A 23552-nucleotide genomic window follows, 5' to 3' on the forward strand; every position below is an offset into this window, starting at 1 on the left:
ATGCAAGAGACAAAAGGAACTGCATAATTGAAATGATGGCTTCCATGAAACACAGAGATACATATGTCTTCATGACACCAACACAAGCAGTTGGCAAGTGATACAAAGTCAGTGACTGCACTGTTGAGGTATTGTGAAGCAACTCATGATTTGTCTACTCATTAAAGGGATGGAGGTTCTCCATTGTTTTGTTGTAGGTTCACGATTTTTTTTTCATTGTTGTTTTTAAATAGAACTTCTTGGTTGCATCAGAGTATTCTGCTACATTCTAAACAGAGCATCCAGGCCACCCATACATTACTCTCACTCCTTGATATACAGCTTGCCAGTCCAAGAACAACTGGACTTCTTTGTATTTAAGAGAGCAATACCAGATGTTCTAACTTTAAAAGGCAGAAATTGTCTCAGGATTCTAATTATCAATTCAAACAATACATATTTATACACATATACATATATGGTAATCACACTTCAAAAGCATAACCTCTATTACAAACATCTTTAATTCAAAGGAAACAACACATTTTTTCATATTTCAGCTTTAATAAAATTCACGTTTCAAATTAATGCAAGTGAAGACAAGTTCTAAATAAATGTATTTAAATATTAAATAAGAATTATAAAATTTAACTTGGTACATGATGATTTGACAAATATATTACTAACAGTCATATACAAAAAAATCATTATTTCTCACTGGTACTCTCAGATATAATTTACACAATTATATGTTTAATTGGAATGTTAAACTGTATAAAGAAAATAATATATCTAGTAAAAATAAAATACAATCACACAATTTTTAATATCTAATTTTCAATATGTGATTCAAACTCTGTTTTACAAAATTATAAATTACTGTATACATAAAAAGATAAAGCAAGAAAGACTCCATTCTGTGACAGGACACAGCTACCAGTTATTTCTGGGAAGTCTCTTATTTTACTCATCTTCATATCCATAAAATTATAAATTTCATCTTTTTTTTACATTTTGCATGATTTGAAGCACTTTTTCTTCAAATTAGATGTACATTCTTAGGAAATGCCTGTGGGGGGAAAAGAAGAACCACATCATTTATGACCTGGTTTTTAGAATACTTATAAATATGTACAGTTTCAATAGTTTATTTTATTTTGCTTAAAGAATCTGTGGACTCCTAATTTACAGTCTAATCCTGAGAATGCAGACTAATGTGTGTGCAGAGGGGCAGGAAGGTTGATCAGTACTTTTAGAGACTTTAGATATTGACTTTTCCCTTAAAGATTTATGATATCTAGACATATCAAAACAGAAAAGAACTTGACACCTTGTGAACAACTCATTAAATATCCCTAACATTTATTAATCTGTAATATTGATTGCAAACCTTATTAAATAAATAATTTGAAACAGATAACTCATAGAGAAAAATCACTAAGTCTCTAAAATCTATAATTTTTAAAAGTCATGTTTATCAGCTCTATCTTCTATGATCTAGCCCAGGAGAATGTAAATTTGTGTACATTATCTTAAATTATAATACAGCACTTGTTTGGGAAAACTTTTCCAGTATTGTATTGTTTGGGGACTTTAGGTAAATTTACTCATTTACATGGAATATATTAAAAACAAAGAAAGAGATAAATATAACTTGGTTTAGGTCATTTCAATAACCAAGTGAATTATCTTGATTCATATTTTGTGTTGTTCAAAAGAGTTGAAACCAGGCACGGTGGCTCATGTCTGTAATTCCAACAATTTGGGCAGCCAAGATGGGAGGATCACTTGAACCCAAGAGCTCGAGACCAGCCTAGGCAACATAGTGGAACTCTGTTGCCACCAAAAAAAAAAAAAAAAAAAAATTAGATGAGCATGGTAGCATGAGCCTGTAGTCCCAGCTACTTGAGAGGCTAAGGTGGGAGGATCACTGGAGCCTGAGAGGTTGAGGCTACACCGAACTATGATCAAGCCGCTGCACTCCAGTCTGGGCAACAGAGTAAGACCTTGTCTCACAAAAAAAAAAAAAAAAAAAAAAAAAAAGGAAAGAAAAGAAAGAAAGAAAAAAGCTTTGAAACAGGTAAGAAAAGAAAGAAAGAAAAAAGCTTTGAAACAGGTAGGTTGAGAGTATTGAATTAAGTATCCTGCCACTACAATAATCTAGTTGATTTTCTTAATCTAAAAAAAAAAAAAAATTCAATTTAGCAACTGTAGGTATGCAGAACTAACAGTTCTAATTATTATCATTAATGTGTAATAATCAATTTTAAAGTAAGACTAAGTATAGCAACAATAATAGGCCAGGATTGTCTCAGTAATTGTCACAACAGAACTGTGAGATAGTTTAAGTAAATCCCCATGCAGTTATTTATGATACTGATACTGAGTTACACTGGCCAGTTCAAGATATTCATGATTAATTTTAGACTACAAGTCCTCTATGACTTTTTTTTTTCTTTGACGGAGTCTTGCTCTGTCGCCAAGCCTGGAGTGCAATGCCATGATCTCAGCTCACTGCAGTCTCCACCTCCTGGGTTCAAGCAATTCTCCTGCCTCAGCCTCCCGAGCAGCTGGGACTACAGGCACGCACCACCACAGGGCTAATTTTTGTATTTTTAGTAGAGACAGGGTTTCACAATGTTGGCCAAGCTGGTCTCGAACTCCTGACTTCAAGTGATCCACCCGCGTCAGCGTCCCAAAGTGCTGGGATTACAGGTGTGAGCGACGGTGCCCAGCCATCATCTTATGACTTTCACTCCCACCTTCACAACTGAGGAACCAGTTGCCTTAAAAGGACTTGTCCATGGTACTGAAATGCTGACCCAAAAAAAGTTGACTTGGTACTACACTGCGAAAGAACTACTGATTAGAGAAATATTTGCAAAGAAATAAGTATCTTTCAGTATTTTGTATAGATTCTACTTTTTAAAATAAATGTTACAATTTACATTCAATTTATTTAGGATCGTACAAATACTTTATTGCCCAAGGGCTCCTAGGATAAATTCGCCAGAATGAAAATTCTGGTTTACCATTTCACTCTTGTAAAGTAATAGGCTAGAGCAAGAAATAATTACATGTTCACTATCTTTTTTATTCTTTGCTTTTTCTCTTATTATTACAATATCTTCTCTCTGTTTCCTACTTAGAGTACCAAAACTGTACCAAAGTTTTAAGACCTGGCTTCATTTTTATTATATATTTTGGACAGTTAAAAAATAGAACTGTATAAGTACTTTTGTTCATCTAATGTCTATCTGCATAATGTTTCTGCACAGTCATGAAATAACACTAAATGCTGAAAGATTTTTGGAAATCTCTCAGGGCTGGTAAGGTTGTCAGAAAACTATTTTAATTCAATCACTGCTGAGGATATTTTAAATTAAATCATTAAAAAGGTCTTTTCATTTGGACCAAGTTTTAACACTTAGTGAAAAATCCATAGATTAAGTTCACAGGTATTGCTAAAATAGACTTCCTGGCTTCTGACATTATTCAAACATTTTCTTAAGAAGATTAGGCTATTAACAGAGTGAAGAGACGACATATAGAATGGGAGAAAAGATTTGCAAACTATCCAGCTGACAAGGGACTAATATCCAGAATACATAAACAATTAAACAGCAAAAACCAGATAATCTGATTTAAAAGAGGGCAAAGTATCTGAATAGACATTTCTCAAAAGAAGACACACAAAAGTCTAACAAATATATGAAAAAAAGCTAAATATCACTAATCATCAGGGAAATGCAAATCATAACCATGATGAGATATTATCTCATGCTAGTTAGAATGGCTATTGACAAAAAGACAAAAACAAATGCTAGTGAGGAGCAGAGAAAAAGGAACCTTTATACACTGTTGGTGAGAATGTAAATTAGTACAGCCATTATGAACAACGGTGTGGAAGTTTCTCAAAAACAAAACTAGAAATGGAACTACCATATAACCCCAAAAATCCCACTACTGGGTATTTATCCAAAGGAAAGAAATCAGTATATCAAAGGGATTCCTGCACCCCTATATTAACTGCAGTACTAGTCACAATAGCCAAGTCAGGCAATCAATCTAAATGGCCATCAATGGATGAATGGATAAAGAAAATGTTGTGTATATACACAAAGGAATACTATACAGCTATAAAAAGAATGAAATGCTACCATTCAAGGCGGCATGGATGAAGCTGGAGGACATTATGGTAAGTGAAGTAAGTCAGGCACAGAAAGATAAATATTCTCACTCATATAAGGGAGCTAAAAAAAATTAAGCTCATAGAAGTAGAGAGTAGAATGTTGGGTATTAGGAGCTAAAGAGGGCCAGAAATGGTGGCTCATGCTTGTAATCCCAGCAGTTTGAGAAGTTGAGGCGGGCGGATCACTTGAGGTAAGGAGTTTGAGACCAGCTTGGCCAACATGATAAAACCCCGTCTCCACTAAAAATACAAAAAGTAGCCAGGCATGGTGGCACGTGCCTGTAGTCCCAGCTACTTGGGAGGCTGAGGCAGGAGAATTGCTTGGAGCTGGGAGGCGGAAATTGCAGAGATTGCACTACTGCACTCTAGCCTGGTGACAGAGTGAGACTCTGTCTCAGAAAAAAAAAAAAGAGAAAAAAAGGCTAAAGAGGAGTGGCAGGCACAGCTGGGGAGCGGTTGGTTAGTGAACACAAACTACAGCTAGACGTGAGGGTTCTGGGGCTCTGCAGCACTGTAGGGTGGATCTGGTTAACCATTAATTATTGTATATATTTTTAAAGCTGCAAAAGAAGGTTTTGAATGCTCACAGTATAAAAAATAATAAATGTTTGAGGCATATCAAACATTTATTAGTATTAAATTTTAGATTAAAATTTAAAATTTAATTTAGATTATTTTTCATAGACCACGACTGTACCTCCCACAGAGCCTGGGTGGGGGAAGAGCTCTCAGGCACATTCTTTTAAGGGCATGGAAGTATGTAAAGTGCTGTTATATTATTTAAATTATATATTTAAATTAAATTTTAAATTAGTATCACATTTTGATCAAGTATCAAAATGTCACACTGTACCCCATAAATATATACAATCATTATGTGTCAACTAAAAAGAAAAGGAAAAAATGTTAAAAAATAAAGTTAGACTATTAAACAGGATAAGAAAAATGAATATATACTCACAGGGTAGGTTTGCTAGGTCTGGGAGCACAGTGGACTCACTGCTAATCTTGTTAACAATCTAGCACATCTTTTGTAATCTAGGAAAAGCATTTAAAGGTAAATTATGTATAGAGTTACTAGAAATGTTGGGGAAATTCTGTTATTATTGTCACTAATTCATATAACAATAACTACAATTTAATAAATACCTACTATGTCAAGTGGTGAAAATGAATTTCCTCATCAATTCTTTTAATAACACAATCAGGAAGGTGCTATTCCTATATTCACTTTAGAGGTGAGACAAGAGCATCAGAATATTAATTAATCACCCCATAACTAGTCAAAAGCTTTATGCCAAAGCATGTGCTTTCTCCACCATGCTTGGCTACCATTAGTCATTCTGCCTGTAATCCAATGTGATTGACTTTCTCTAGTCATTTAGCACAAGTTGTTTTATTTTATTTTATTTTATTTTGGAATTTTTACTTATTTATTTATTTATTTATTTATTTATTTATTTATTTTTATTTATTTTGAAGCCAGATGGTAAGACTGGCTAATTTTTGTATTTTTGGTAGAGACAGGGTTTCACCATGTTGCCAAGGCTGGTCTCCAACACCTGAGCTTAAGCGATCTGCCTGCCTTGACCTCCCAAAGTGTTGGGATCACAGTCGTGAGCCATCTCACCCCGCCTAAACACAAGTTGTTTTTGAAAAACATTATAACAAATACAACTTAACATGCTGAGTAAAAGTCAATACTCCTCAAGATGAGCAACCTAGTTAAAAAGAAACAAAATGCTTAGAATTCATGTTCTTTAAAAGGAAAGTTGAGGATTAGAAAGGAATTTAGAAACAGCGAACGGAGTTACCACACATAGTCATAATTTTGGCACTTTAAATGATAGCGCTTAAATACTATGTTTAGAATTATTATTAACTTCAGTAACTTAAGTATCCAAAAGAATTCATTATAGCAACCTTTACATGCTATCATTACTCAGAAAAATCCAGCATCATTATATAAATGATGTGATATAAAAAAATATTTACTTTAAAATAACTTAGGAAAAAATTTTTACTTAGAGTTCACAGTCATCTCATTTTTTTTTTTATTTATTTGAGACAGCACCGTATTTATGCCAAAGAATTTGAATCATGATAAAATGTTTAAATCCTAACAAACACTTTGGTCTTTAAGGAAATCTGGCTATTATCATATTTGAATAGATTCCCAATTAGAATGTGGTTTCATTCCTTACAGCAACAGTACACACAAACCTTAGGTACTGTCAGTGTTATAAATAGAATGTCAATGGTTAGTCTACTTCTTCCCATCCACAGACATTTGAAGTTTAAAATTACATACATTTATTGTTGGATAATTTTTTTTAAAAAAACCCACCCAAGTTACTTACAAGCTGGTGTTGAGCACTCCCTGGTATTGTAATAGAGTCGGTGGAAATGTTTGCTGCATTCTGGTGAAAATGTGACTGGCCCTAGAGCACAGGAAAAGAATGCTTATTATAAACATAGGCATGTTTTCCAAACAAATTTCCTAGCACTTTATGGGTGGATATAATACAACAGCACCTTACATACTTCCATGCCCTTAAAAGAACGTGCCTGAGAGCTCTTCCCCCACCCAGACTCTGTGGGAGGTAGAGTTGTGGTCTATGAAAAATAATCTAAATTCATTCCACATTCTCAACATCTCACATAATGGAATCTTCACATGTAGTAGAACTATGTAGAAAAATTAAAAGGAAAAAGTTCTGGACAGAAAATATAAAGGCTGTAGAGAGCAAATTGAGTGGATGAGAAATACAAAAAATAACTATCTTTGGTTTCTACTTTCTGTTTTTATCTAAAGCAATTAATGTTTACATGCCAAGACATTTATTCCATTTTCTAATTATAGTAATTTGTGTCTTATTAGTGTCTAGGATAATTGTAAAATGGAATGGGCAGGGCCTTGAGAAGTCCTTTGTCTCTCCCTTTAAATCCAAGGTAGTGCCCATCAAGACTCTCATCCCGGATGGGGAGTAGTGGCTCACGTCTGTAATCCCAGCACTTTGGGAGGCCAAGGCAGGAGGATCACTTGAGCTCAGGAGTTCAAGAACAGCCTAAGCACCATAGCGAGACCCTGTCTCTGCCAAAAATAAAAGTAAAAAATTAGCCAGGCATGGCAGCACACACCTGTAGTCCCAGTTCAGTTACTCTAGAGGCTGAGTCAGGAGGATCTTTGAGCCCAGGAGTTGGAGGCTACAGTGAGCTATGACTGCACCACTGCACTCCAGCCTGAGCAACAGAGTGAGACCCTATCTCTTGAAAAAAACATACACACAGAACAACAACAACAAAATGTTCATCCCTCCGTCCCTCTGGTGTCTGCTTCTCGTGGGGTCCACAGTCACGTCGCAAACAGCTGCCTCAAAAGGCTCAACATTCCCACACATCCCTGTGCCCTGCAGGTGCATCTCCAATTGATCCTCAGGACCATCCTTTCCATTAATAAACAGGTAGGGCCCTTGGACTTGACTAAGTGGGCAAACCACATCTTTTCCACACCACAGGCCTGAGGCGTAAAAGAAAAAAAAAAGTAGCTGGGATGACTGGGAACAGAGAGGTAATGCCAATAGTAAATATGGGGGTGTACTGTTCACAATAATTCAGTGATTTGCTAGAAATTGGGGCATAGGACGATGTGCAAATGATTCACAAAGTTGATATGAAGAACGAAACAGTGTCATGGGACAGTATTTATCTGTGCTCATGATGTGGCAGGTGGGCATGGTGCAGTGGCTCACAACTATAATCCCAATGCTTTGGGAGGCCAAGGCAGGAGGATCACTTGAGCCAGGAGTTCAAGACCAACCTGGGCAACATAGTGAGACCCTATCTCCAAAGAAAATAAAAAATTAGCTGGGTGTGATGGCACAGTAGTCCCAGCTACTTCGGAGGCTGAGGTGGGAGGATCCCTTGAGCCTATTTGTTCAAGGCTGCAGTGAGCCATGATCTCACCACTGAACTCCAACCTGAGTGATGGAACCAGACCCTGTCTCAAAAATAAAATATTTTTGGCCTGGCGCGGTGGCTCACACTTGGAGGCCAGAGCGGGCGGATTGCTTAGGCCGGGAGTTTGAGACCAGCCTGACCAACATGGTGAAACCCCATCTCTACTAAAAATACAAAAAAGTAGTCAGGCATGGTGGTGCATGCCTGTAATCCCAGCTATTTGGGAGGCTGAGGCAGGAGAATTGCTTGAACCGGGGAGGTGGAGATTGCAGTGAGCCGAGATCAGGCCACTGCACACCAGCCTGGGCAACAAGAGTGAAACTCTGTCTCAGAAAATAATAACAATAATTAATAAACAAATATATTTTTAAAAGATGTAGTATATGAAAGTCTGTCCCTCCCTGTTCAAAAAATTTCTATTGCCCCCTCTCTCCCTACCCACCACCAGACTGGGGAACATAGTCTGAATTCCCCAGCATGCCATTTAAGATTATCCACAATGTGACTCCAAGCTACCTTTCCAGCCATATATTTGACCAGGGCCACATTCATCCCACATACCTAAGCCCACCCACAGTCCATGCATACCTGTCCTTGCCTAAACCACACCCTGTGCCTTCATGGCTTACTCAATGCACTACTTCTGAACAGAAGGTCTCTCTCACCACGGGAAAGCCTTATTCATCCCTTAAAGCCCACCTTAAATACTGTGTCTACTACAAGCCTTTCTTGGTAGTTCTTGGCCACATTATTCACTTCCTGTGTATCCTTAAAAAGTTGTTCATACTTCTATTACTTATTAAGGGCTGGTTTACATTACAGTTAACACAAGTTAGTAGCATCCGTCCATCTCTCCAACTGGACCATGAGTCCCTTACAGACATATTTTCATATCCCTAGTGCCTGACATAGTAACCTGTACACATTCTTTTCATTTAGTTAATGGAATCACTGATAAATTTTGTACTTACCTGTGAAATGCTTTATGAATTTGTCTTTTAAGTTAGAATCTCTTGGGAATATTTCTGAAAAGAAAAAAAACCTTCAGAATTTCTTGAATGCATTTCTCCCATTTAAAAATATCCTTAATACTTTGGGAGGCCGAGACGGGCGGATCACGAGGTCAGGAGATCGAGACCATCCTGGCTAACACGGTGAAACCCCGTCTCTACTAAAATACACAAAAAACTAGCCGGGCGAGGTGGCGGGCGCCTGTAGTCCCAGCTACTCGGGAGGCTGAGGCAGGAGAATAGCGCGAACCCAGGAGGCGGCGGAGCTTGCAGTGAGTGGAGATCGCACCACTGCACTCCAGCCTGGGCAACAGAGCGAGACTCTGTCTCAAAAAAAAAAAAAAAAATCCTTAATATGCTAAATACTTAATAAGGCACTAAACACATGAATTTGTGACAGTTTATTTAGCTGAGCCCAAACTGATATCTCCAGCCCTGACCATTTCCTGGGCTCCAAAACTCCAGTACACCTACCTCACCGCTTGCTCTATGGCATGAAGGGTACCTTACAGCCCTCTCAAAAGTTCACAGTTGCAATGGAAGGTCTCCTTTTCCTCTGCCCAGACCTGTTTCTCCCCATGTTCCTCAGTCCACTAAAGACTGACTGAAGTGGCATCACTCTTGATCAGGCCCCAGCTCAAGAAGTTATGCTTGACTTCCTTTTTCCCTCACCACTACATCCAACCCATGAGTTAGTTTTATGTATTCCACCTCCAACAAATTATTCCAGACCCACTCACTTCTTTCTCCTTCCCTCAACGTGAGTCTGGCCCAAGTCATCGTCCTTTTGTGACCATGCCTTGGCAGTGGCCTCCTAACCCCTCTTCTCCTCCCCATAATCGTCCTTCTCCCCAGTAGCCAGAACAAACAAACTGAAATGTACTATAGGTCATGATCTCTCCCACTTGGAAGGCTTTGCGCTTACTATATAATAAAATTTAAAAATAAAATTGTATCTCAGGCTTTACCTTGTACTCACTAAAACTACACCATTCAGAAAATGCAATTTATACAAACAATTGGGAGCACGTGCAACTCTTTCAAAGGAAAAGAAAACTTAAACTTTAGTAAAATAGTGGAGCCTCAAGGTTTGTTGGTAGTTATACATTTAAACTTACAACAGTGTAAGAATACAATAGGGAAGTGAACGTTTGTCATCCCCCTCTAGGAGAGTCTGAGCCACCACGGTGATGAGTGTGACTGCGCCAGGACAAGGCAGTGGTGACTGAGGCTTGGAAAATGCAGACGCAGGAATTCTAACTGTTCCTTACATGCCATGAGCTCCTGAGGGACATCGGAACCCTTTCCTGTACAGGGAGCTCCCCAGTTCGGGGCAGCCTTCTGCGAGTTCTGGGCCTGGTTCAGGGCGTGATTGTGTGGGTGCAGCGGGAATGCAGAGAGATCGGAGCTCCCCTCCCATTTGACAATGAACACCTGCACTTTACAAACAATTAAAACTAATCCAGGAAAACAAAGCAGCAGTAAAACGAAAGTACTTCATCATATAAACCTTTCCTCTTCTCTTCGATAATGCTCCAGCTCGAACATAGGTCTTTTCCCCTGTACTTCTCAGAAACCAAAAACAGCAAATTGGCTTCTGTGGTGTCAATATTTGGCCCAGGTAGTTACAGTGGTGCATTCTGAAAAATGAATGAGAGCTGAGTACAGCAGAAGCACCTCCTGTGGCTAAGGCGTGCTCAAAGACTTCACAAATAATTCTATTTCTGAAAGCATTTTAGAGTATAACTTTAATCTCTAGACCCTGTGACAAGGACGACACTCAGGTGTGTAGAAAATTGCATATTTTAAGTAAATTACCCTCCTCATCTCCACCCCATAACACATTTTATAACTTCTATCAAAGCAGATGTCACATTCTGGTTAGCATGACAGGGCACCGTGTGTGTCTGTCTTCCCCGCAATTATGGCTTCATGAGGAAAGGGATGCGGTCTTGTCCCCCTGTACAACCCGGCTTTGCTGGCAGAGGCACCTGGCACATGTTCAAGGAATAGGAAGCCGAGAGGGTTGCTACTGCTCAAATGGAAACATCAGTGCCTCCTTGCACTCAGTACAGCCCACCAAGAAAACCACAATTTCAATACACTTGAATTTTAACTTCAAAGCACAAACATCATATAGGAATACAAGAATGTATAACAGATTGATTTAACTGAAACAGAAAAGTGGTGTTTAAGTCCATACCTGAAGTAACAAGTCAGAGATAAGAAGGTAAGAAGAGATGGGAATGGGGAGGACTGCAGCCTGTCCAAGTATTGGGGGAAATGTCCAGAGCTGCTGAAGAAGAGGTGGGTGAGACAAGGCTGCAGGCATAGGTGGGCTTTAGAGTCAAGCTGTACACAAACTTTGTGCTTAATTCTGAAAGGGCTTTAGGCAAAGGAAAGGCAAGGTTAAGCTACGTTTTCAAAAGATCATTGAGGGAGGGAGGGAATGGGGAGAATTGGTCAAAGGATACACAGCTGCAGATTGGTAGGATGAGCAAATCTAGAAGAGGACTGCAGGGAGTAATGATGTGTTGTATGTGGAACAATGGCTGAGAGAGCGGAGTTCAGGAGTTCTCACCATCAAAAAAAAGGGTAACTGTGAGATGATGGATATGATTTGCTTGACCACAGTAACCACTGCACTCTGTATACATATATCAATACATTATGCTGTGCACTCTAAAGACATACAATAAAAATAAATAAAATTATATACACCATTTAAATATTTTTTAATAAGCAAAGTTTGTTTTTTTTGAGACAGAGTCTTGCTCAGTTGCCCAGGCTGGAGTGCAATGGTGCAATCATGATTCACTGCAGCCTCCAATGCCTGGGCTCAAGCAGTCCTCCCACCTCAGCCTCCCAAAGTGTTGGAATTTAGAGACATGAGCCACTGAGCCCAGCATCAACTATTTTTAATAATAAAAAACAATTATGCCTAAGTATTGTGAAAGGAAAATAAATCTCAGGCCCCCAAAATCACTAAGCCAAGGGAAAAGTCAAGCTGGGAACTACGTCAGACAAACCTGCCTTCCATTAATTCCTAAATAAGATAGTTACAAAGATAAAAAGCTACATACCTCCCTCATGATTTGTCCACAAGAAAATTCTTTGTGGATGGAGGAGAGAGAGAACTCGAAGTCATCCCTCTGAGGCTCACCTGAGACAAATGCATATGATTGCTTCCTCTGCCCTATTGTTTATGTAAAACTGCAGATTCACCGAGCCACACTAAATTGTGTACTCAGTGGAAGGCTGATCAAGGACTCAAAAGAATGCAAACTTTTGTCCCTTATCTACTTCTGACCTGGAACCCCCCCACCCACCTCCCTCCCTGCACATACCCCTTTCCCCTCAAACCCGTTTCACCTCCCCATCCCCCTTAAACTTGTCTTGCCTTACTGAACCCAACCAATGTACATCTTATACATACTGACTGATGTCTCATGTCTCCCTAAAATGTATAAAAGCAAGCTGTACCCCAGTCACCTTGAGCACATGTCAGCAGGACCTCCTGAGGTGTGTCATGGGTGCATCCTTAACCTTGACAAAATAAACTTCCTAAATTGATTGAGACCTGTCTCAGATACTTTTTGGCTTACAGTACAGAGGGCAAAGAATAGATGCAGAGAGACAAGTTCAAAGGTTTACAGTCATGTGCTGTTTAATGATGGGAATATGTTTGGAGAAATTCATCATTAGGTGATTCCTTCATTGTGGGAGCATCATAGAGTGCACTTACATAAATCTTGGTGGGAGAGCCTCCTGCACACTCAGGCTACTGCTCCTAGGCTACAAAACCTGTTGTGCTGAATGCTGCAGGCAGCTGTAACACCATAGTGAGTATCTGTGAATCTAAACGTATCTACACATAGAAAAGGAACAGTAAAAATACAGTATTATAATCTAAGGACCACTATGGTATATGCAGTCTGTAGATGACAGAAACGTCCTTTTGTGGCACGTGACTATAACTGTATTGACTAGCACTGGCCTATGCAGGGGCTAGCAAACAACAGCTCCTGAGGCAGATCCAGCCTGCACCTGTGTTTGTGAATAAAACTCTGCTGCAACATGCCCACATCCATTTGTTTAGGGGTCACCAGTGGCTGCTTTTTCGCTACAAGGGCAGAACTGAGTAGTTGTTGCAGAGATAGTATGGCTCACTGTACAGAGCAGAAAAGTTTCTCTTCAAAGCTCCTCTTGGTTTAAAAAGAAAATAATAGACACTAGGAATAACAGCTCCTTACTCCAAAGCCTCTTATCACCTACTAGTTCTTATACTTTAGCCCAGTTAGTTGCTTTGGCTTGCATGTCTGGACAGGCCCAGGCAAGTCTTAGCTCATAGCTTATGCCCCTTCCTTATTTGGAAATGTTATTGCTTCCTTAAACCTTTTGTAAGCAACTTCCTTTTCTTCTTTGTTCTCCCTTGAACTTACCTATTTAGGGAAGTTTTAGGTTATTAGCACATCGGGTATCAGTTTAAGACTGTGAGGTCCAGCTCCAGCCAATGGATGCAGGACACAGCAGTAAGGACGACCCCAATGCGTAAGGGATAAATATGTCTGCTTTTCCTTTGTTCAGGTGTGCTCTCACCATTGTTCCATCTGTGAGGGGCACCCTTTCTGTAGATAGTAAAGATTGCCTTGCTGAGAGATCTTTTGTCTCCATGCTTTTCTTTGCAGCACCAATTATCTAACACTCACAAAGCCCAAAATATTGACTGTGTGGCCCTTTCTAAAGAAAGTTTGCCAATCCCTGCTCTGCAACACACTCCTATTTGTATAAAAACAAACTAAAATGGTGGGAGGTGCCAGGGAACAGAATTCTAGGAGTGGAGAGAAGAGATGCTTTTCCATGCACACCCTTTTTATTACTTTAAACTTTTTTGAATATAAATCTGTATTAATTCTTCAATAAAAACTAATTGAGAATGAATTTGCATTTAGTGACTAGATGCACCCAATAGTTTTGATCCACAAAATATTAAATAAACAACTGAATATAAGAAAATTACCCTAGGCCGAGCATAGTGGTTCACGCCCATAATTCCAGCACTTTGGGAGGTTGAGGCAGGTGGATCACCTGAGGTCAGGAGTTCGAGACCAGCCTGACCAACACAGTGAAACCCCATCTCCATTAAAAATACAAAAAAATTAGCCAGGCATGATAGCATGTGCCAGTAATCCCAGCTACTCAGAAGGCTGAAGCAGGAGAATCACTTGAACCTGGGAGGTGGAGGTTGCAGTGAGCCAAGATCACACCATTGCACTCCAGCCTGGGTGACAGAGCAAGACTCCATCTCAAAATAAATAAATAAATTAATTAATTAATTTTAAAAACTAAATAAAAAGAAAACTCCCCCTAAACAACGAAACTAGTTGATTTCTCTCTGATGGAAAATGTTCTAAGAGAGTAGCATCTATGATGAGATAAATGGGAGCCACACATGTAATTCTAAATGTTTAATAGCCACATTTAAAAAGTAAAAAGAAATGTGTCAATTAATTTAATCATTTGGCCAGTCACAGCAGCTCACACCTGTCATCCCAGGACTTTGGGAGGATGAAGCTGGAGGGTTGCTTGGGCCCAGGAGTTTGAGACCAGCCCAGGCAGCATAGTGAGACCTCATTTCTAAAGTTAAAATTAGAATTAAAATTTAAAAAAAAATAATTTATTTTAACCGAGTATAGCCAAAGTGTTACCATTTCAACTTGTTATCAACGATATTAATTACTAATGAGATATTTTACTTTTTTTGCACTAAGTTTTCAAAATCCAGGGTGTATTTTGCACATTCAGCACATCTCAGTTTGGACCAGCCACATGACAAGTGCTCAGTAGCCTCATAGCTCGTGGATATGGTGTTGGACAGCACAAGTCTGAAATGTAACTTCAGGCTGGATGTGGTGGCTTATGCCTGTAATCTCGGCACTTTGGGAAGCCGAGGTGGACAGATTGCCTGAGGGCAGGAGCTCGAGACCAGCCTGGTCAACACGGTGAAACCCCATCTCCACTAAAAATACAAAAAAATTAGCCAGGCACAGTGGCACACCCCTGTAATCCCAGCTACTCAGGAGGCTGAGGCGGGGAATCGCTTGAACCTGGGAGGCAGAGGTCGCAGTGAGCGGAGATTGCGCACTCCAGCCTGGGCGACAAGAGTAAGACTCCGTCTCAAAAGGAAAAAAAAAAAGAAAAAAGAAAATCAAATGTAAGCTTCAAATGACAACTAGATGGGAGGAAGGAGTGCTAGTGTTCTACAGCACTGTAGGATGACTACAGTAAACCATAATACACCATATAATTTCAAGTAGCTAGAAGGAGGATATTGAACGCTCCCAACACAAAGAAATGACAATTGTTTGAGATGGATATGCTAATGACCCTGATCAGATCACTGTGCATTATATATATTGAAACATCACTATGTACCCATTATTTGTCAATTAAAAAACAAAATAAAATGTATGCTTCATTTTTGTGGTATATAACTACGATTATATGAAAGATTACATTATTTGGGAGGGTTAAAATCAAACAGGTCTCTAGGTAATGCATGATCATTATCTTGGAAAAATTTGAATAAATGACTATCTCATTCATCCAATTTGTAAAAGTTTCTAGTTTTTATTACTAAAACAGTTGCCATCTGCTGCGCTCCTCAATTGTAAGTTTACAAAATCTTTTAAAGAAATAGATTTGCATACATATGTACATATATATGTTGGCATACTTATCTCTTATTCTTATATTCTTGTTTAAAAATGAGCCATGATCATGTGAAATAATAAAAAAAAAGCAGTACAACCAGAAAACAAAATAATTGAAGATGTTTATTGTTTGCTTCTACCTGCATATAATTTGACTGTCTTCCATAAAGATAATTTGTTCTGCTATGACTTACTGTTGACAAGCCTTGTTAATTGATCCTTAGTCCTTTGTGAGGTACTATGGAACATTACTTTACGTTTCAATCTAGCATTACATTAGGTACTTAAATCAAAATGTTTGCTGTACAGTTCTTTTAGTTATTTATTTTAAAGACAAGACACTACCAATCTCATTACTAATCAATCTAATCACTGTATAACTCATTCCCATTTCAAAAATAAGAACGATTACCTTTATTACAGCAGTACTGAGAGAATTATAGATGAGAACTGCTTTTGGAGAAAAATTCAAATTTAATTTCAATATGATAAATTCAAATTTTTAAAATATATAGCAGAAAAAGCTATACTATGTTAAATATACAATAGTAGAAAAAGCTACTTCAACCTCTGCCTTCATCGTCACATGAAGTTCTCCTGTGTCTCTGTATCTTCCCATGGCTGTCATCTTATTAACAATACCAGTTGTACTGAAAAAGGGCCGACTCTAGTATAACCTTTTAAATATATTAAAGCTGACTTTTAAATATGTTCAAGAAATATTTTTTTTTAAATACTAAATTGGCCAGGCACGATGGCTCACGTCTGTAATCTCAGCACTTTGGGAGGCTGAAGCAGGTGGATCACTTGAGGTCAGGAGTTTAAGACCAGCCTGGCCAACATGGCGAAATCCCTTCTCTATTAAAAGTACAAAAATTAGTCGAGCATGGTGGCATATGCAATCCCAGCTACTTGAGAGGCCGAGGCAGGATAATCGCTTGAACCAGGGAGGCGGAGGTTGCAGTGAGCCCAGGTCGCACCACTGCACTCCAGCCTGGGTGACAGAGTGAGACTCCATCTCAAAAATAAATAAATACATAAAAATACTAAATTAAAAGCATTTAAAAATAAACTGCCATAAAATGTGTGCCTTCTTCTTTCCTTATGTAGTTACATAACATCTGTACCAGTATGTACTTGTAAATGTATAAATATTTGTAAATACATGTTTTTATATCATGCTTCTTCTATTACAGTTTAAGATACTTAAATAGAGGGATGTATGTGTGTAACTCTCTTTTTGACACACACATTAGCCAGGTGGTTTAATGAGACCTACATGCCACTTAGGCTGCAAATTACGCAGAGGATATAAAAGTAAACTCAAATTGGTTGCTTATTATCTTCTAAGTTTTTGCTATGTTCTACAGACTAGCAGTGTCAGCATCTTCTGGGAGCTTGTTAGAAATGCAAACCAAGCCCAGATTTACAGAGTCAGACTTTTATTTTACTAGAACACAGTATGTTGGATAGACTCCCATTGGTGTAATTTTGTGTGGCGCTTTTGAGCTGCAGAGACAGAGTTGAGTAGTTGCAAGCACTTTCTCAAACTTTACATATGGAATAAGTACAGATGGATTCTGCCTTCAGAAAAGACCATATACTGTGTATTTGTTTCCTAGGGCCACCATAACAAAATTCTACAAATGGGACGGCTTATATCAACAGAGACTTACTATCTCACAGTTCTGGAGGCAAGAAGTCTGAAATCAAGATGTGGGCAGGGCCATGCTTTCTCTGAAGTTTGGAGGGAAGGATCCTTCCTTGCCTGTTCCAGCTCTGGGGGCTGCTGGCGATTCTTGGCATTCTTTGGCTTGTCGATGCTCCACTCCAATCTCTGCCTTCATTGTCACATGGAGTTCTCCTGTGTCTCTCTGTCTTCCCATGGCCACCATCTTACTAAGACATCAGTTATACTGAAAAGGGGCCGATTCTACTCCAGTATGACCTCATCATAACTAATTACATCTGCAATGACCCTATTTCCCAATAAGTCCATACTCTGAGGCACTGGGGAACTAGATCCGCAATGTATTTTGGGGAACGGGAACACAATTAGACTCCTAATGTATGAAATCTGAATTCACTAAACAAATAAATTGAAATTAATTATTTTCATTATAAAAGTGAACTATTTTCACAATAATTTGCTCAAAATTTTTTTAAAATGATTTAACCAAGACATCAAAAAACATGACTTATTTACAAAATTTCAATGGGGAATAACTTTTACATAAATAAATATATTCTGTAATGTGAGGTTTTATTACAACCTCCTGTGAAAGAAATCAGCTAGTCCATTTAGCCAATGCGAGTTGTAAAGACCCACCTACAAAGAATATCCTGACTGAAAAACTTCTGAAAATAGAAAATATGTATTTTTATTTTTATTTTTTTAGAGACAGAGTCTTGCCCTGTCACCACAGCTGGAGTGCAGTGGTACAATCATAGCTCACTGCAGCTTCAAACTGCTGGGCTTAAGCAATCCTCCTGCCTCAGCCTCCCAAGTAGCTGGGACTACAGGCATGCCACCATGCCTGGTTAATTCTTTTTTTTTTTAACTTTTTGTAGAGAAGGGGTCTTACTTTGTTGCCCAAGCTGGTCCTGAACTCCTGGCCTCAAGAGATCCTCCTGCCTCAGCCTCCCAACGAGTTGAGATTTCAGGTGTGAGCCACTTGGCCCCACCAGAAATATTTTTAAAACATTACTCACTCCAGGTTATTTATATTACTTAAAGTTTTTGTAGTAGTGTTATTTAGATTTTTTTTCTTATTTTCTAAGTAGCTTTTGAAAAAAATAAATTATTATTTATTAATAATTATTCTTTCTGTGACAGATAGCTTTAAAAGGCAGTATTTACATCCTAAAACTAAAACCCAATGTTTTGGAAGATGTCAACCACCTTCAAGAGTGAGATAAAATTTTTAAAATAAGTCTTTTATTATTGAGCAATTTTAGATGCACAGAAAAATGACGTAATACAAAGCATTCCCATATGCCCTGCCCTAATTAACATTATATTAGTATGGCACATTTCTTGCAATTAGTGAGCCAATACTGATACATTCTTACTCACTAAAGTCCACACTCCTTTCAGATTTCCTTCACTTTTCCTTGATGTCCTTTTTTTGTCCCAGGATTCCACATTACACTTAGTCATTATGTCTCCTTAAGCGCCTCTTGGCTGTGACAGTCTCTCAAAATTTCCCTGTTTTGATAACTTTGAGCATTTGGAGGAGTCTTGGTCAGGTATGTTATAGAATGTCCCTCATTTGAGATTTGCCTGATGTTTTCCTTGTAATTAAACTGAGATTATGGGTTTTAGGGAGGAAGACCACCAAGGGAAAATGCCATTTTCATCACATCCTGTGAAGAGTGCCCACTTTTAGCATAATTTACTTTTGCTGATGTTGACCTTGACCTGCTGGCTGAGTCCTTGTGTGTCAGGATTCTTACTGCAAAGCTATTCCTTCCCCGCTCCCCTCCCCTGCCCCACACTGTACTTCTCAGAAGGTCACTATGCTCAGCCCACACTTGAGGACAGGGGAGTTATGGGTCCCTTCTTTGAGAACATAGTATCTACATGCATTATTTAGAATTCTTCTGCATGAGAAGTTTGTCTCTTCTCCTCCAGTTATTTATTTACTCAGTCATTTATTTACATAAGCAATGACTGATGAATAATTTATAGTTTGTGTTATAATCTAATACTACTTTCTTTATTTTGTATCTCAGATGGTTCTGGCTCTGGCCATTACGAAATGTTTTAGTTGGCTCCTGTGTTCCTTTGACTCTGTCATTGGTAAGTTTCTGTTGTTATTTTTATTGCTTTGTATTTTTTATCACTTTTAAAAACTTTCTGGCATTACCAGATACTCTAGGCTCATTTCTTATTATTTTCCATCCTAGTCTTGGTTTTAGGAATTTCCCCAATGAACCCTGGTTCTTTTACTGGAGAATGGCATCAGAAACCAAGACCAGGGCATTTGGTGCACTCCTGGTGACTAGAGTGTGCTTGCTTCTAGTCCCTCAAAGCTGGCAGAGCAAGGAAAAATGCATATGGTGTAAGTGAGCACCTTTTTATACATCTGGTGTTTAAATTATTTCTAAAATTGGACTACGGTGCTTAATAGGATATGTTTTGGGAGCTGGGTGCAATGTCATCCCAACACTTTGGGAAGCCAAGGTGGAAAAATCACTTGAAGCCAGAAGTTCGAGACCAGCCTGTACAACATAGTGAGACTCTATCTCTACAAAAACTTTTAAAATTAGCTGAGCATGGTGGTGCATGGCTGTGGTCCAAGCTACTTGGGAGGCTGAGGCAGAAAGATCCCTTGAGCCCAGGAGTTAGAAGCTGCAGTGAGCTCTGATCGTGCCACTGCCCACAGAGTGACACTCCATCTCTAAAAAAAAAAAAAAAAAAAAAGATGATGCAGCATCTGTAACATTTCACTGATTATAAGAACTGCCTAAAATTTATTTTAAATGATCTGACTTCAAACACATAGTCATATCAAATCAGACTCTATACTCAACCGTGTCCTATGTCCTTTCTTAGGACTGGACTGTCACGCTTTGCTTTCTCAGCAAAAGTAAAGTTCTGTGTCCAGCCAGACCTCCAAACACGCCTTGGGTTTTTTTTTTATAAATTCAGGTAGACAAACTAAATAATCTCTAAAGTCCCTTTGAAGTCCTCTTATATTATGCAATATTATGATAAAATTCTACCATTAGATTGCATATTCACAAAAGGACAGAATATTAAATGAGCCCAGAAAACTTGAAAAAATACAAAATCATGTTATAAAGGAGACTATTTTCTTGTTGTAAACCACAGAACAATTCATGTTTAATTTAAATTTTAGCAATTTCATCTGAAGACTGATCTCATGAAAATGATGTATTCAGTTTCTAGTTTAATCTACTTAATCCCTCTTCCAGATTTAAAATGATCATTTCCATAGACACTTAAAAAGATAAACGAGATTCTTATAAAAATGCTAAAACAGGGCCAGGTGCGGTGGCTCATGCCTATAATCCTAGCACTTTGGGAGGCCGAGGTGGGCAGATCACCTGAGGTCAGGAGTTCAAAACTAGCCTGACCAACATGGAAAAACACCGTCTCCACTAAAAATACAAAAATTAGCTGGGCATGGTGGCACATGCCTGTAATCCCAGCTACTTGGGACGCTGAGGCAGGGGAATCACTTGAACCCGGGAGGTGGAGGTTGTGGTGAGCCGAGATCGCACCATTGCACTCCAGCCTGGGCAACAAGAGTGAAGCTCTGTCACAAAAAAAAAAAAAAAAAATGCTAAAACATTTCAAAAACAAATAGATGTACCACATTTCACAAAGTGATAAGATTTTTATGTGTAATCAGTTATTAGGAAAGACAACCAAATGACAGTAGATTAGTACTTGCAGAAATCACAGGATCTAGCCCTAATAATGTTCTTGGATTAGGCAGTGAGAAGACTTATCAACAAACTAAGCGACTGGGAAACTCCAGAGGGCTGTTAATCCAGCAATAAATTAACCACCCTAGAAACACAATCTCTAACAATAAAAAACTTGCCTTTACTTTGACCAGAAATAAAGGACAGAGAGCAAGTTTGAAGGCAGAACACAGGTTTAGGTAGAAAAGGGTCAAGTTTGAGATTCTGTAGCTGAGATATTCAGCAGATAATGAATACACGCATTTAAAGGACAAGGTAAAGAAAAAGCAAGAAGATACCTTTTGGAATCTTCCATGGATTTTGTGAAAAATCCATTGATAAGCATGGAACCTTGGGGTACACAAACACTTAAAGGCTGAGGAAGAAATGCTTGGAGAGAGAAAGAAGGAATGGTCAGAGAAGAAGAGAACAAAGCCAGAATAACTGTGGAATCAGGAATCATTTAAAGAGGAAGAGACCGGTCAACTGCAGCAAAGCATCCAGCAGACCAAGTAAGATAAAGGCCGACAAATGCCCACTGGAGTCAACTGGAGTCCAGGTAGGATCATGGGCAGGAAGAGGCGATGGAGAGTTGGAACACAGATGAAGCTGGCAGAGGATATCGGATTTTGCCCTGTGAGCTGTATTAACCATGAATTTTTATTTTCTGTATTTCCAGTGCTTTGACATCTTGGGGCCTTGCTGACCCTGGAGAGAATGCCCTCCCAGGGTAGCTGTTCCTAGAGAGAGTAAACTCACAGAGACAGGACACAAGTTTAGGTAGGAAAGGGTCAAGATCGAGATTCTGTAGCTGAGATAGTCAGCAGATAATTCATATATAAATTTAAAGGACAAGGTAAAGAAACAGTGCAAGCTCACCTTTCATTTACAAAGCAGCCAATGCAAAACCCACACCTTCACCACTTCTTCTACTGGGCTCTCTAACTCTGGGCCAACATTCCTCCACCCTAATCACTCCAGGGCCAGGTACCCGACGACTAGCGGCAGCCCTTAGTGCCAGACCCCACTGAAATCATTCAAACCAGCCAATCCTAAGCCCGCTTACCCTGCCATGCCTTGGTTTTCCTGGGGAAATCACCGTACAACCTCTTGCCCACTTTTTCCCCGTTCCTCCTTCCTCATGACCCGCCCTGGTGCTTCCCCTGTGGCCTTGTGTGGTTCGCTGTGCTCCTGTCTTTAGGGACACATGAAGACAAACTTCTTCCTTCATGATAGTCATTTCTAGGCATCTGTGTCTCACTATCTCTGATTAAAACAATTCCCAGGTATATTTTAACACAAGCTTGGTGGTAGATCCTGCATGGAATGGTGATCTAGTCATATATACTTTATATACGCTGGAAATGATGCAAAAATTGGCTACAAGAAAGCTTTTATCTCTCCTTCTAATCTTCCATAACAATTTTAAACTAACTTTTTCTAAAGACAGCGTGTTGTTTCCTAGATGAGGCAATGAAATTCTTTATGCAGCAAGAGTTTTGCAGTGTATTTCAAAATACCTTATTGTGAATGTTTTTGAAATGTGTAATTACTACCTGATTACCATATGTTAAAGATTTTACCAAAGTAATGTAAAATATTGGATTAGATAGTAAAATAGAATAAGCACTCATAAGAAATATTTTTCCTAAGAATGGAATATATGTGGGTTTAGAAGACTGGATGGATAAAGCTCTCAACACGAATGATACATAATACAACTGAACCAAAATTTAATTCATCAAAAAATGAGATAAGCAAGTTTATTGCTCATTGTCCACATAACCTAACCTATGTGTTACATTTCCTTTCTTTCTTGTGAAGTATCTTTTATTTTTGCTGTATCTATAAAGAATTCTTTAAGGTGTGGCTATTTTAACAGTTCATCAATTAATACAGTAGTAATGAGTAATTCTTTAATGTAGTAATTAATTTTTATTCTTTTGACTTAAAGTTCAGAGTATGACCCCTGCCCTACTTTGTTTTTAAATCTATTGGAGACTTTGTTTTCAAATCTGTTAGAAATCACAAAAGATAGTTATAAGAAAAAGTTACACAAACAGATAGTATTCCAAACCCAACGTGTAACTTGTTGTTTTTTCTATCTTAGCATCAGGCATATCTGCTGGCGACAGAAAATCTCCTATAAGCAAACACAACCAAGCTCTGAGGCAGTCATGATGATATCCGTCTTTTCAGGTTCACCATGGCTGATGCCTAGGTGGTGCTTGGAGAGAGTAAGAAGCCGCCTGCTTGCAGCTC

At 38.7% G+C, this 23552-nt stretch overlaps 1 protein-coding gene across 4 annotated transcripts in view; it reads right to left on the reverse strand.

The window, feature by feature from the left end:
- Positions 1-485: 485 nt before the first annotated feature.
- The window catches only part of ALKAL1 (ALK and LTK ligand 1), a 28243-nt gene continuing 5176 nt past the window's right edge, over positions 486-23552 (reverse strand). The window contains exons 2-6 of one of the 4 annotated variants that reach the window (XR_004435509.1): positions 9103-9156; positions 6532-6612; positions 5325-5401; positions 5133-5209; positions 486-1048 (exon numbers count right to left, since the gene is read on the reverse strand). Coding sequence is in view for 3 of the 4 variants with exons in the window: in XM_033203642.1 (XP_033059533.1) it covers positions 5145-5209; positions 6532-6612; positions 9103-9156 (200 nt within the window). In the remaining variant the exon portion in view is untranslated. The remainder of the gene's footprint in view (positions 1049-5132; positions 5210-5324; positions 5402-6531; positions 6613-9102; positions 9157-23552) is intronic. The other 3 variants (XM_033203642.1, XM_033203645.1, XM_033203644.1) reach the window with 3 other exon arrangements.

The sequence above is a fragment of the Trachypithecus francoisi genome, unplaced genomic scaffold, assembly GCF_009764315.1.
Source record: "Trachypithecus francoisi isolate TF-2019V2 unplaced genomic scaffold, Tfra_2.0 Lachesis_group7, whole genome shotgun sequence".
NCBI lineage: Eukaryota > Metazoa > Chordata > Mammalia > Primates > Cercopithecidae > Trachypithecus > Trachypithecus francoisi.